Source organism: Echiichthys vipera, assembly GCF_963691815.1.
Source record: "Echiichthys vipera genome assembly, chromosome: 6".
NCBI classification, from domain to species: Eukaryota; Metazoa; Chordata; class Actinopteri; order Perciformes; family Trachinidae; genus Echiichthys; species Echiichthys vipera.
In genome coordinates this window covers 9,402,551-9,417,528 of record NC_139831.1, presented here as the reverse complement: position 1 = coordinate 9,417,528, position 14,978 = coordinate 9,402,551, and the positions used below count along the sequence as shown (strand labels likewise).

At 38.1% G+C, this 14,978-nt stretch overlaps 2 protein-coding genes across 2 annotated transcripts in view; one reads left to right on the top strand and one right to left on the bottom strand.

Annotated features, from left to right (window-relative positions):
* zdhhc9 (zDHHC palmitoyltransferase 9) overlaps nt 1–3,980 on the bottom strand; it is a 31,404-nt gene extending 27,424 nt beyond the window's left edge. The window contains exons 1-2 of the mRNA XM_083915059.1: nt 3,529–3,980; nt 3,224–3,430 (exon numbers count right to left, since the gene is read on the bottom strand). Of these exons, the coding sequence (XP_083771185.1) occupies nt 3,224–3,387 (164 nt within the window). The 5' untranslated portion in view covers nt 3,388–3,430; nt 3,529–3,980. The remainder of the gene's footprint in view (nt 1–3,223; nt 3,431–3,528) is intronic.
* Nucleotides 3,981–8,698: 4,718 nt separating this feature from the next.
* On the top strand, nt 8,699–13,383 carry trmt12 (tRNA methyltransferase 12 homolog; the record flags this gene model as incomplete). Its single annotated transcript, XM_083915859.1, has 7 exons — nt 8,699–8,771; nt 9,459–9,627; nt 9,740–9,941; nt 10,028–10,178; nt 11,037–11,146; nt 11,584–11,741; nt 13,006–13,383. Exons 1-7 carry the CDS (start codon nt 8,719–8,721, stop codon nt 13,381–13,383), a joined length of 1,221 nt encoding a protein of 406 aa, XP_083771985.1. The 5' UTR covers nt 8,699–8,718.
* Between the last annotated feature and the right edge of the window lie 1,595 nt (nt 13,384–14,978).

The following is a 14,978-nucleotide window of genomic DNA, read 5'->3' as shown; positions in this document are numbered from 1 at the left end:
GGACTGGCGGCTCTCTGCCCAGTCTGGAGGACATCGGCAGCTCCTGCTTCCTCAGCAGAGCTGTCAACATCATGAAGGACAATTCACATCCCGGCCATCACCTGTCTGACCTTCTGCCCTCCGGCCTGAGCCACAGGTCGCACAAAACACGGACAAATGCACTTAGGGATTGCTTCTTCCCCAGAGCTATCACCAAAATAAACACGCAAAATAAGATGCACATAAACCACCATCCTAAAGCCTGACCCTGTACCATCATGCCTTTAATCTGTATCTGTTACGTTACTATGTGCTATTATCATACAAGTAAAATAATAATTATTACCACAGTAATGCAACCACTTATCTCCACCCCCTTTTTTCCATGTATATAGCTTACTAATTCTTGTATTCTAATGTTTTGATACCCCTTTTAATTGTTTTTATTGTTGTTTTGAATTGTCCTTATATTGTTTTATTATGCACCAAAGGAGTTGCACTACATTTTGTTGTATACAATACAATGATAATAAAGACTTTCATATATGGTGTTAAACTTAACATCTTTGAGGTTTCACTGCTGCTCAGACAAAACAAGCAATTTGTTTATGTTGCCTGGGAAATAATAGCGGGTAGGACCAGACAGGTTTTTAACTTCTTCCTATCCCTTTTGAACATTATATTATTTGAGAAATGTATTTATCGCATGGGATTCTTAGGATACCATTTGGTTGTTTTTCTTTTGTTGCTTTCCTTTTTACGGCTCATTCGCTTTATTTAGTTTGTATTATATTTTTTAACATGTTCAATAAATATTCAAATTAAATCAGGAATTATCAACGGCAGAGGATATTCTAATCTAGAATACTCATACCAAGAAAGGCTGGTTTTATTAAACATAGTGTTGCAAATGATGCAGGTTGTTGATGCATTAAAGCTCAGAGTGTTTTGCAGAAGGCTATTACTCTGTCAGCGGTTTCAATCAGATATGTATCTACGTGCCGTATCATGGCGAGTTGGAAAATTACCCCTATGTTATCTGGGCCAGATCGCCACGTTAATAACCATCCCCCCATGAGATATAATTATGTTCAACTGTAATATGAACATAGCATGCTAACAACCCTCCAGCCATTAGTCACCGCAATGCCTCCTCTGGGCTCTGGATGCTCAGTGTGAGAAGTATCATCTCTCTCCCTCCCTCTCTCTTTGTTTTCCAGCCGGACAACAGCTCCTTCTGTCCGGACTCATAAGAAAAGCAGAGGGCCATTAAAGTGCAGAGCAGATAGAGATGGGAAGGGCCTGGCACTCTGTGAGAGCAGCTACTTCTCTGCTCTGCTACGCTCCAAATCCATTTGGCCAGATTGCTGCTGCATACACGCCCACAGTCAAGTCGGGTTACAGAGCAGGATTTTGTGCTAAATCATTGCGCCTCATTTGTTGGTTTAAAAACTGGCGAGAAAAGGAAGAGGAAGTGGGATAAAGACAGAAAATGAATGCAGTCTAAATGAGAAGCAGCGCTGCTTTATGATCATCATTCAGACTCATGCTCTACATTTTAAAAACAATCTTCTGTGCAGCCTCAGCTGACAGAATTGGGGTTCACATGCTGCACACGAGCCAGTGTTTGCAGCGCTAATGAGTCCACTGGGTTTGTGTGAGTTTGAGACAGAACTGCTGAGACGACAACAAAAGCTGCTCTCCTTTTCTTAAACCAGAGCAGAAGCTGGACAGCTAGGGCTATTAAATATTTAACACCTCAGTATGTGGTCAATCATAAACCTTTCCTCTGTCAGGGACTGAATTCTGAACATCCTGGATCCACAGTTTGTCCTGGAGCTTATCAAAACAGAAACTCTGGTTTGTTACAAATGAAGGCTACAGATCCGCTCACAGCGAGACTGCACAAGAAAACACAGATCCAGAGAATCACATTACCTTTAATTAATGTTTGCTCTCACTTAAATCTGAAATCGTTGAGATGAGACTAACAATTGGAGCTGGAACAACTATAATCAACTATTTACAGCAGATAATTTATTAATCGTTGGCCTGGGCGATTACTTGATCATTTCTCGTCTTTCAATGGAATCATATCATGATAAATTAATAATGATGATATATATTGTTATATAGTAAACACATATTAATGTGAAAAAAATCGAGTTTATATTTTGTACTAACGTTCTTAATAAATGAGAAAATAGATTAACACAGGAGTAAACAAAAATAGGCTTTACAATGTGATTATAGAGTACTATACAATTTATATATTGGATTACCGCAGAGCATGCTATATCGTGATACATGTCGTGATATATATCGTGATATATGTCGTGATACATGCCGTGATACATGTCATGATATATATTGTGATATTTATTGTTATCAAGATATAAGGATGGAAGATTTCTGTTTAAATTAATAAATGCATAAATAAATGAATAAATAAACAAATTCATAAATAAATAAAAAAATAAAAAAGATGTTAACATAAATAAATAAAAACATAAATAGAAAACAAATTAATGAATAAATAAATGCAATCATAAATGTATACATAAATAAATTAAATGTATAAATAAATGCTTAAACATATATCCGCATTTTGTTAACCTACATTCATTAATTTCTGTATTTCTGTGTCCATATGTTAATGAGGTAGGAGGTCCCATTTATTCATGCATTTATTTAGTTATTTCAGCATTTATTTATTTTATTTTTGCATTGATTCATTCATGCATTTATTGATTTATTCATTTATTTCCGCATTTATTCATTTTTCATTTCTGCATTTATTTATTTTATTTCAGCATATATTTTTTTTATTTCTGCATTGATTCATGTATTCCTGTATTTATTTATACATTTATTTCAGCATATATTTTTTTTATTTCTGCATTGATTCATGTATTCCTGTATTTATTTATACATTTATTTCAGCATTTATTTATTTGTTCATTCATTTTTTACTTCTGCATGGATTTATTTACTCCTGTATTTATTTATAATTTATTTATTTTATTTTATTTCTGCATTGATTAATGTATTCCTGTATTTATTTATTTATTCATTTCTGCATTGATTTATTTACTCCTGTATTCATTTCTAATTTATTTATTGAGATGCATATTAAGTCATGTTTAGACCTCCATACCCAGGAGCCCTAAAGTGACTTATGAGGACTTTCTGGAGCAAATCACAATTTCAACATTTCATTAGAGGAGACAGGAAATGAACTCACTCGAAAGCGAAGAAGAGAGCGCAGGTCCCCATGATGAGGAACAGGGTCAGGTAGAAGACCCCTTTCTGCCGGGCCATCATCACCCGGCCGTCGCAGCAGAAGGTGTTCTTCCCCGGGAGCTTCTCCCATTTTCGCACCTTTCGTGTGATCATCACCGCCGACATGGTTCAGACCGAGTCCTTCTTTGGGTTGATGTCAGCTGTTAAACTGTGGAAACCATTCAGACAATAAGATGATGGGGTTTTTTTTACAAACGCTGCTCAATGAGACACAGTCCACATGCACAACAACGAAGCATCACTTACTGAGGTTTGTTAAAGACTGCAGCACAAGGCGAAGATTGAAAAGCATTTCTTTAAAAAAGTGTCGCAGTCACATCCTCATTGTTTTCTAATCCATTATTATTCCCAGTTCCCCGTCTTTTCACTGCAGCATGTCATTCCCACAGTGGGGCAAATCCCAGTCCTCTCACCAGCCAATATTACAGAAAACACAAAAAGATATCACTAGAAATTCATCCAAACGCTTGCGACAGATGTTTCCCACCAGAAGCGAGGAAATCCTGCAGTGGCTGTTGCATCGGGAGCGCGGACCTTGACCGATTGACATTCATATCATCTCGGTAAAATCATAAACGATCGTGAGACACTACACTGTGACCATGCTGGTGGATGTGTCCACGGCGCATTAGTGTATAAAAATAAATAAAAAAAACCTTCAGAAATAAGAAATAAGCGCCTGTGTGGAGGCAAACACGTGAAGCTGTTGGATGCTCTTCCCCCTGCAGGATGCCAGCTCTCGGGTTTAGTCAATGGCAGCAGGAAACACGCCTAGATTGAAATGTCTCATCTTAAAGGGACAGGGCAGGTGAAACCATAAGGAACAAAGGACACAGATGAAGGTCCTCTTTAGACCACATTAATATGCTGGATTGCTCGCCTGGATTATCACCCGAGGGAGGAGACCGTGAAGGAGTGTGTTCATGTGGATAATTGGGTTTTAGACACCGGATGCATTAATCGCTCATGTGTTGCTTCGTGTGTAGTTTAAAGTGTGAACACTGCAGAGGTGCTCACAGAAAATCACCTTTCACTAAAACCTCTATGGAAATAACACCTGCTTTTCCAATGTGATGCATTTCCTGTGTCTCGTGTTGTGTATAGTTTGATTTTTGTTTTTCATATGTGATATCCAACTTTATTGATTCTGTGTTCTTTGTTTTGAATTTAGTGGTGTATTACACGAAGTATTTAGAAGTAGCCTATTATGGAGGACTAAACATGACTTAAGTCTCAATAAATGCATAAATAAATACAGGAATAAATACATGCATAAGTAAATACAAGAATGAATAAAATAATGCATAAATAAATGTAATAATAAACACAAGACTAAATAAATAAATACATAAATAAATGTATCAATAAATAAATGCAGAAATAAATGTATCAATAAATACAAGAGTAAATAATTAAAGGTATAAATAAATGCGGGAATAAATAAGTAAATGCATGAATAAATGTATAAATAAATACAAGAATAAATAAATAAATGCATAAATAAATGTATGAATAAATACAAGAATACATAAATAAATGCATAATCCCGATGCCATAGCCTTTTTAGGGGTATTTTTTCTTCTTCCGTTACAAAGATATCGTGATGCATCGTAGATTATTGTTTTACACAATCACTTTATCGTGATAACATTGTTATTGTGGGCAAAATACAGGGAGGAGTTGCTTTGTTGTACCCCTGATGATGCATGCTGGAATAAAATAAAACTAAACCAATATATGAGTTATTTAATGATATCATCTACAGGTGTTAACGTGGGAAAAAGACGTAAAAATAACATGACAGAATCCTATTCATATTTTTTCCATTTGATTGCAAATTACAGATTTTTTTTTACAGAGCACTTTAGTAGTTTCAATATATGTTGGTCACTGAACTGTGTGTGTCAAATTAAAGAGGGAGACATTTTATCATGTGTGGATACAAAAGGAAGATTATGATCTATCAAAAATTACTACAAAATTCAAAATATGTACAACTCTTATAAATATATATATATATATATATATATATATATATATATATATATATATATCAAATACTACTAGCTCAAATATTTGCAAAGGTTTTTTGTATTATAATGATGATAAAAATGACGATATGTTGCATCTGTAACAAGCCCAGCTCATGGAAGTCCTGGGTTATAACTTAACATATTTGGCCTAAAATATATAATAATTATTATATATAATGATATCTAAAATATAATTTGGCCCTTTGGGGGTTTTGTCAAAGCAGTCATGGAAATTTCTTCCAGTTGATAAATACTTCTGATGTAATCATTAACCAGAAGGTTATCATTATTGATCTTGTATTGAGGATATCCATTTTTAGCCAGTATGTCTCATTCAGAAGCCACACTGCAGTCACCAAAGACTTTAATGTTTGTTACTGTTGTAACTGTAAACACTGCATGAGCTTATATGACTTGAAATCTGTGTGGTTATGTGCTTGTTGACATTTACACTGACCATACGAGCTGTATAATAGCTCCTGTAACACTGCGTCTCTTTGGGGAAAGACATAAAAACTGATATTGCGATGGTTCAATATTGGCTCAGCAGTCATACAGCCATTATAGCTTCCCTGTTGCTACGCAGAGGCTGGAAGATGGCACTTTATCAGACACACAGGGGAGGGCTGGACCATAAACGACCCGGAGAGCGTACCAAACATCCTTCACTCTCAGTCTGTCCTGAAGGTAAAGAGCAGAGGCAGAAAAGCTACTGTACGTCTCCGTCAGGCAGGATCCCTGCGGTTTTATATCTGCTCCAGAGGACGACATTATTAAAACAAGACCTGTCAGATGTTCCTTTGACCAACCTGCCAACTCAGGTTCAAAAGTACTCGTGACTGCAGCCAGTTTAAAGTCAGAATTTCAAATCTGGTGCCACGTTTCATTACATAAGGAGAGGTAAGAGAGGATGAGGTAGTTTGATCTTACTGCGAGCAGAAAGGTTAAGATTATGACGGATCTAACATGATTAAAAGGCAGATAGATAACTTTAACATATCAATAACACGTCTACAATACACATTAACACATGTTACAAAATGACATTAGTGTAGCACTGGAGTCCATGGATTAATAATCAATGAGTTCTACAAAGAAGACCAATAAAACAGGAACTGTTGAGACAGTGAACATGTCAACAACACAAATGTGAAATCTTAGAAAGTATTTTATCTAATCCAACATTATTGGAGCCATAGACATTGACCTCTGGTAAATCATTTATAACTTTTTTAATTTTTTATTATCTGATGTGTTATACCAAATCACAAGTGACCCTTTAATGTGATATCTTGCAAACACAAAGAGATATTTATATAAATTAGCAGCAAATCGTAAAATACAAAATATAAAAGTGAATTCTCCATTCTTATCCCTTTGGCTTATGTTCCTCATGCACTTCGCTGGGATCATCCAGTAAAAAGCAACACGAAAAGACCGGAAACTGCGGCAGACCGGATCTTTCGGGATAGAGGTGATCCGCCTGTTAAGTTGTGAGGTAACGCACTTTCAAAATAAGATTTCCGGGTCCAAGCTGGTCCAGGCCTTGTATTTTTAATGCTGCAGTGCCGTGTTCCCCGTTGTTTGAACAGATCTGAGTTTTAAAAAAATAAAGTAATTTTAATTTTACCTCTTTCTTGTGGAGGAAAAAGATGTCTATCTGACGTCAGAGTTGATCGTAATTCACCTTTGGCTCAGCCCCGCCCCTGAACGCTCACGGACCAATAGCATTTAACTCCAAAGACAACCATTATTGTTGTTTGCTGGGCTTTACTTGTGATTTAAGACGCAAAAATGGTCAAACGATGGGCCTTGGCCACATGCAACAGCCATATGCGGTATCACGAGAGGATAAGCAACAGGGTTTATTTTACCTTATAACGTTGTAATGAAATGCTATGCCAGTAAACAAATACATCCGGCTACATGTCAGTTCTTCTCCAGTTTGACACAATTGTTAAGGTACAAATTGTTACCCTGCTGTACAAGAACAATGCTGGTCTTCATGTTGTTTTCTTCAAGATGGACGTTCGATCTGAAGACCTGTGCCTCTAATTTCAGTTTTTCATCCATTTCCACTTCAAAATATTGCACATATCGCTCCATTGCATACTGCTGAACTTTCTGAAGGCTCCTCTGCGATATTAAATCATGTTGGCTGGCTCCAAAAGTTAAGAGCCTCTTTAGAAATCGTTTCGACACTGACAGCTGCCATTGTAAACATGCAGTCAGCTACGGCAGCTTGTCCGAGTTAGCAACAGTATTGTAATTGATTTCAAAATACTTCTGTTGGTTTACAAAGGACTGAATGGCTTCAAGACACATTTCAGATCTTCTGCTCAGCTACGAACCATTCAGACCTCTCAGATCGTCTGGGACAGGTCGGCTCCATGTCCCCAGAGTCAGAACTAAACATGGAGAGGCAGCGTTCAGTTTCTATGCTCGATAAATCTGGAATAAACTCCCAGAAAACTGCAGGTCTGCTGCAACCTTTAGTTCTTTTAAATCAAGACTGAAGACTTTTCTATTTGCCGGTGCTTTTCAGTAAACTGCACTGTAACTTCTGTAACTGTAACCATCTTTTATGTTTTAAAAATTACCTTTTATGCTTTTTAAATTTTTTATATGCTTTAGTTCAGCTTTTCTATGTTTTAAATGTATATGTTTCATGTTTTTAATATTTTAAGTGAAGCACCTTGAATTGCCTTGTTGTTGAACTGTGCTATACAAATAAACTTGCCATGCCTTGTGTTCGGATTTAATGTTTCATTTCAACGACATGTTTGGACCCGGAAATCGTATTTTGAAAGGGTGTTACGTCAGACTTAACAGCCGAATAGCAACTATCGCGTCCGCCTGGCGACACATTTATGTTATATATTAATTACACGTTTTAAATGTTTATATTTATGTGGTTTACAGGGCCAACTGTGGATGTTTGCCCCCGGCCCCAACAGCCTCTGACCGTTAACTCACCTCCCGTGTGTTGAACCGTTTGTCTCCATCTATCGACTTCTACGGCAACTTCACGTCCAAACTGCTGTTGATTTATTCCTCTTTGTTAAATTACAAGAGTCGTCGTTTTATAACAAAAATGTAAAAATAAAAATAAAGGCGTATCCATCATATTTTAATAAGAAGCTCGCCCTCTTCAAGCTTAAACCCGTAGCGGTTTTGATTTAACCGTAACCGTTGAGATTCCAAGTTAACCGTTGGTGTGTCGATAAAGTTTCGTATTTTTGAAACGTGCGTCCTGAATAACAGTCCGACTAGAAACAAACGCTGTGTGTAATTGTAGAACAGAGCTACCGGCTAGCTGTATTTTCCTCTTGTAGGCTTAAAATAGCGTTATTGAACCGTCAAATATAATATACGGTTGATTTGTTTGTTTGTTTTTTTGTAAATGGAGGTTGTGCCGTGTCTTCGTGTGTCGCAGTTTCACGCACAGCAGTTCAGGTAATCTTTAATGAGTAAACAGCTGCGGAAAGCTAAATTAACTAGCATATGTTTAATGTGTTTGTTTATTTTTTAGGCTCTTCCAATAATGTGCTTGTTTACGGTGAAAAAAATAGCCATTGTAGCGTGGTACTGGCAATTCTAGCTCAGTATTTGTTGTTATTAATATTTTATTATTTATTATGAGATTACTTTTCTAATCTAAAACTTGGTTGTCTAGATTATTTTTTATTATTAGGAAAAAAATTAGAACAATTTCTTAGAAGCCTTTAATTGCATTCTTGAAAATCTTTTTTTACTCCCATTTTTTCAGTTTTTAACATTAATATGTTTGAATTATTATATTTATTATTTAATAATTACAAGTTCTTTTTAATGTTTATGTTCATATTTTGAAAATACCTAACCTGCACTTTTGTTATTTTTTTCTTGGTATCAGATTATTTATTACATAATGGTGATGAACGCTGGTTCGAGGGGTCACCAATGAATTTTTGCCCCAGGCCCCAAAACTTTCTTTTCTAGATAACCTTTTCTTTTTAGGAGAAAAAAATTACAACAATTTCCTAGAAACTAGTCTTAAATTACTTTCTCGAAAATGAGTATACGAACAATGTGGACAGACGTTAAATTTGTTTTCCGTGGCGTCTGTTCTCACTTTAATAATACTACAATGATGCTTTATAGGAGATGCCTACAGTCAGACAAAGCTCTGGACCTGAGTTTGCGTTTACTGAAAGACTCCGATGGGACAGTCCTCTTGCCCATTTTACCATCCTGTCTGCAACAACTTGATCTGCAGTGTCTCAGAGCCATGGTGGCTTCAGACGGTGTTTGTGAACTAGTTTGGAGTCAGGTAAATAAAGCTGGGTTTACCTTAAACACAATTAGCAACAGACACAGTACAATACTGCAGCTCTTAAGTATTTTTGATGTATCCCCTGATGTCTGTCCTTGTTTCCCCACAGTCCCCTCTGCGGTCAAAAAAGAAGAGGAAAGGAAGGACAGGTGGTGATAAACTAGAGAAAATCCTCCAGGAGCTGTTGGAGTCTCATGGTGAAAGATGGGCGGAGGAGTTGAGGGGGGACCTCCCGCGCAGCTTCCAGAGGCACGGAGACCTGCTCCTGCTGGGAGACACCTGCTTCTCCCTGCCACTGTGGGAGAAATTAGGTACTGTTCTCAAACTCAACCACACACCTTTGTGTTCAGAATCATTCTTGAGGACATTTATTGATTGCTTTTTTACTTTTTTTTAGGTCAACAGCTCTGGAGTGCAGTGGCCAAAGGACTGGGGGCGCAGCGTTTGGCAAAGATGAGTCGAATATCCAGGGATGGGTTTAGGTCTCCCGTGGTGACGATGCTGTTAGGAGAGCACAGCTGGGTCAGACATGTAGACAATGGGATTAGGTATGTCTCAGTCCTAATAAATCAGTCATTTATTTGCTCACTGAAAAGGCGGGCACAAAAATAAACTCTTAATTAGAAGTGCACCAATCTGATACCTGCATCAGATATTGTCTCCCTTGTTGACTAATTAGCTGGATCGGATATCGGATGAATAGGGCGGCACAGTGGTGGGATGGTTAGCACTGTCGCCTCGCAGCAAGAGGGTTCCTGGTTCTGCGTTGGTTTTCTCCGGGTTCTCCGGCTTCGTCCCACATCTGAAGGACGTGTTTAGGTTAATTGATGACTCTAAATTGCCCGAAGGCATGAATGTGAATGTCTCTATTTTTTTCTATGTGCCCTGCGATAGACTGGCGTCTGTCCAGGGTGTACCCCCCCTTTACGCTCGTTGGCTCCAGCACCCCGCGACCCCAGTCATTTCTTTTTTATTAATATCATACACAGCAAGTCAATTAAGCCATCGGTTTCAGATAGCCAACAAACAATGGCTTATACATTTATAAAATGGCCATTTTACATTTTGAAATATCTGTTTGCAGTGGACTTTACACGGAAGTGATATTTATTTATTTTGCTGCTAACGTACACTTTATTTGTTAATAAATAATATTAAGTACATTTATGTCTGTGTTAGTTTACCTTTTTTCCAATTTTTACCAATATAACATGGCTAAATGTTTATGTCAGGCCTGAAGCCTTCACTCACACAGACAGGTATACGCTTCGTTCATTCAACAGTAGGATCGGGGCGGTATCAGGTATCGGCTGATACGCTCAGCCCAGGTACCGGTATCGGATTGGATCGTAAAAAACTGGATCGGTGCATCTCTGCTCATAATATATCTTCACTTTTTGTTTCAGGTATGAGTTTGATGTAAGTCGGTGCATGTTCTCAGCTGGAAACATAACAGAGAAGCTCCGGGTGGCTGGATTTGACTGCAGAGGGGAGACTGTGGTGGATTTGTACGCAGGTGGGGTAACTGACAAATGTTTTATTTTATTTATCATTGATTAAGAATTCAGTAGAATTGTTTTTTACTTAAGCATCACCAAGAGGGTAAACAATAAAACACATGTGCTAAATTTCTAAATATAATCCAAGCTGAGGATGTTTCATTGGATATCTGCGATGCATTTGTCTTTTAGTCCAGGTTTAGGTGTAATTCTACTGAAACTGTGCCCTTCTGTCACTTTAGTTATGTTTAACCCTTTTGCACCTCTGTAGTAATTAATCATATAGAAAAAGTTCATTTCAGCCGTATTTGCCCCGAGACAAGGGTGTAGTTTATACGCTCTATTGGTTTATTAAAATAAAAAAAGGTGAATAGTCACATAATCACACATTGGGTCTTCCTCCTGGCAATTAAACATAATATGAATTGTTATAATGATCTGTATCTTGTGTCAGGTATCGGATACTTCACTCTTCCATTTCTGGTGCACGCGGGGGCCAGTCACGTCCACGCCTGTGAGTGGAACCCAGACGCCGTTGAAGCTTTACAGAAAAACCTTGTGACAAACAGGGTGTCTGACCGCTGTACTGTTCACCAAGGAGACAACCGACAAGTAACGTTTTCATACGCACCCCATGCTGCTCATGTGACCTGTTTTGTTTGCACACAAGTTACAGTATCAGCTCTGTCTTTATTGAATACTTCACACAGAGAAGAAAGTGTGGACATCCGCCCTCTAGTGGTTGTATTAGTTCACATCTCTGTGTTGACTTTAACTGCACAGAAAGATGTAAATGGTATTTCTGAGTTATCACAATAATTAAATTGCATTTTTAAAAATCCGGCTCAACTATTACAGTGTGTTTATCAGGGTTTTAACACTGTATATCTCTGTTCTACTAATTCATTTTCATGGTAAAATATATTGTGATAATACATTGATAATGTGATAGTTTTAATTCTATCATTTAAATTGATTGCAAGCTTATTTTATTTCAGCTCATAAAAATATATATGTGATGTTAAGCTATACTCGAATATATATAATATATTTTTGACATCACACTTGTCTGGTAACTGAATTTTGAATAGTTTTGTTTCTTTCTGTGATTTATTTTTATACTTAAAACGTATTTGAACTAAATCACGGAGTTCTGAATTTGCATTTCAACCCTTTAAATTAGATCTTATATCATGAAACTTGAACTTGATCTATCAACAAGAAAACAACTCAGATTTTAAACGGTTAATATTATTTTTGCCGTAACTATTAACTATGAGAAAGGTGGAGAAGAAAACATGTAGCTAACTTATTCTCAGTGCAGTCTGGCTGTTTTGTTTTGTTTTGGCTTTTTCAGCGAGCACATATCTGGCATCACAGTGTTGGAACATTTGAATTGCTCTTTTCCAAAATGTCCACAAAGTAAAAAGCATCTAAGTATTCTGCATCATTTTGCTCAGTACAAGTTTCTTGGTTTAAAAATCACACTTGCCGTCTTTTAATCTCCAGTCCAGAATACCAAATATTTCACAGGTGAAAGTCAATCTATTCTATGTTAAGCACAATTATATGTTGTGCACTGACTGCAGCTTTAAAAATATAAATAGTAACGAACACACACACGCACACACACACACACACACTTGACCAGTCTGTTTATTTATCCCTTCTTGTGTTTTACTGTCACTTTACCCTGTTTAAGCTAATTTTAACTGTAATTTTTTTTAACGCCAATTATTATATTTTGTATTTTGCATCTGTTATTGATCCTTTTGTTATTTATTTTCTATCCTGCTGTAACGCAAATATCCCCACTGTGGGACTAATAATGGATTATCTTATCTGTATTAAAGAGCTGATTTTATTTCATTTTTAGCTCCAGCTGTGTGACATTGCTGACAGAGTGAACCTGGGTCTCATACCGAGCTCTGAGGACGGCTGGCCTGTTGCCTGTCGACTGCTGAAGAGAAGAACTGGCGGCGTTTTGCACATCCACCAGAATGTGACCTCGGTGTTACTGAACGCAGCGGCCGTTCCAGCAATCGATGAGGCCACCCAGAGGATTTCTGGGAAGAAAGCTGACAGAGAGGCGTGGCAGGCCTGGGCCGATGACACAGCTGACCGCATCGCCTCTCTTCTAGAGGACATCTCCGGTGCACGGTGGACAACAGTGAACCGACACATAGAACATGTGAAGTCGTACGCGCCTCATGTTCACCACATTGTGCTGGACCTAGAGTGCAGACCATCCTGAGCTGAGATGAACACAGAGTGGACACTAAGGCTGGAGAAATTAATGGACAGATCAGAACATATTTATTAATTATGTGATGTATTGTCCTGTTTGTTTTTTGTATTTACTGTTCTTTGTCCGCCTGCTCAATGTTTTTCTTACACATTATGTTTTTTAATGCTGTATTTATTGTTGTCTGTCTGCTCAGGGACTTCAGATATCATTAGCTGTTAGCTTACTCTGTCCCTGTCAAACGATTAACTAAACTAAATAAGCAACTGTTGTTTTCGTCTGTCGTGAGAGCAGCTGCTGCAGTGTTTTTATAAACTTTATTTGTCCAAGGCAGGTTCACTAAACACAAATAAAATGCCCTGACTCATACTCCGCTCATGCAAATATAATCCCATCTGAAGCTGCCAAGCCACATCACAACCTTATCTGTTGGGCAACAGAAGTGGGTTTAGGTGCCTTGCTCAAGGGCACCTCATTGTTGTGTCATACGCAATGAATTTCCCTCAGGTGTTTGTTTCCCTAGTGGTTGGCTGAAATGCAAAAGCTTTAGATTGGGATGTGACTCATAGGTTTGCTGGTTATTAGAGGAACACCAAAATCTATAAATGTCCGCACAAAAACATTAATAGAACACAAACATACAGTGCTGCTCTTCCTTGTCAATAAATACACTCACCAGCCACTTTATTAGGTAATTAATTATTAATAAAGTGTCAGTGTGGTCTTCTGCTGCTGTTCCCTCCCTGACAGAAAGTAGGTGGTGGTGTTCACAGATGCTCTTCTGCATTCCTCTGTTGGAACCAGTGAATATTTGAGTTGCCTTTCAGCTTGAACCAGTCTGGCCATTCTCCTCTGACCTCTGTCATCAACAAGGCATTTGCGCCCACAGAACTGCTACTCACTGGATCTTTACTCATTCTCTGTGAACCCTAAAGATGGTTGTGCGTGAAAATCCCAGTAGATCAGCAGTTTCTGAAATACTCAGACCAGCCCGTCTGGCACCAACAACCATGCCACGTTCAAAGTCACTTAAATCACCTTTCTGATGCTCGGTTTGAACTGCAGCAGATCGTCTTGACCGTGTCTACATGTCTAAATGCATGTGGTTGCTGCCATGTGATTGGCTGATTAGAAATATGCGTTAACGAGCAGTTGGACAGGTGCACCTAATAAAGTGGCTGGTGAGAGTATTTAGAACTTCAGGAGGCAGCAGCCCATTGAATCAGTACTGATTAGTGAATTCAAGAGTGTGTTGTCTACTGTTTCACTTCTGAGTTATTAGAGAGGTGACAAATTAGAGGAAAACCCTGAATAATGGACGCAGAAACAGAATGCCTATGCTGCCTCCCTGGGGGGGGGGGGGTCACTGAATGGTTTCATGAGCCTGGAAATGATGTGACTCATATGATATGGCCTTCACAGTCAGCAGGTCTGACCCCGATTGAACAGCTATGCGGAGATCTTGGACCCAAATAAGGGAATGTCTCATGGATGAATGGTCTTCATCCTTTCCAGTAGAAAGCGGTGTGGTGGACCAAGACGTTAAGACTGTTAACATTGTTTTTCTTGTTGTTACCCATCTGTGTCTGCTGTGGAGGGTGCAG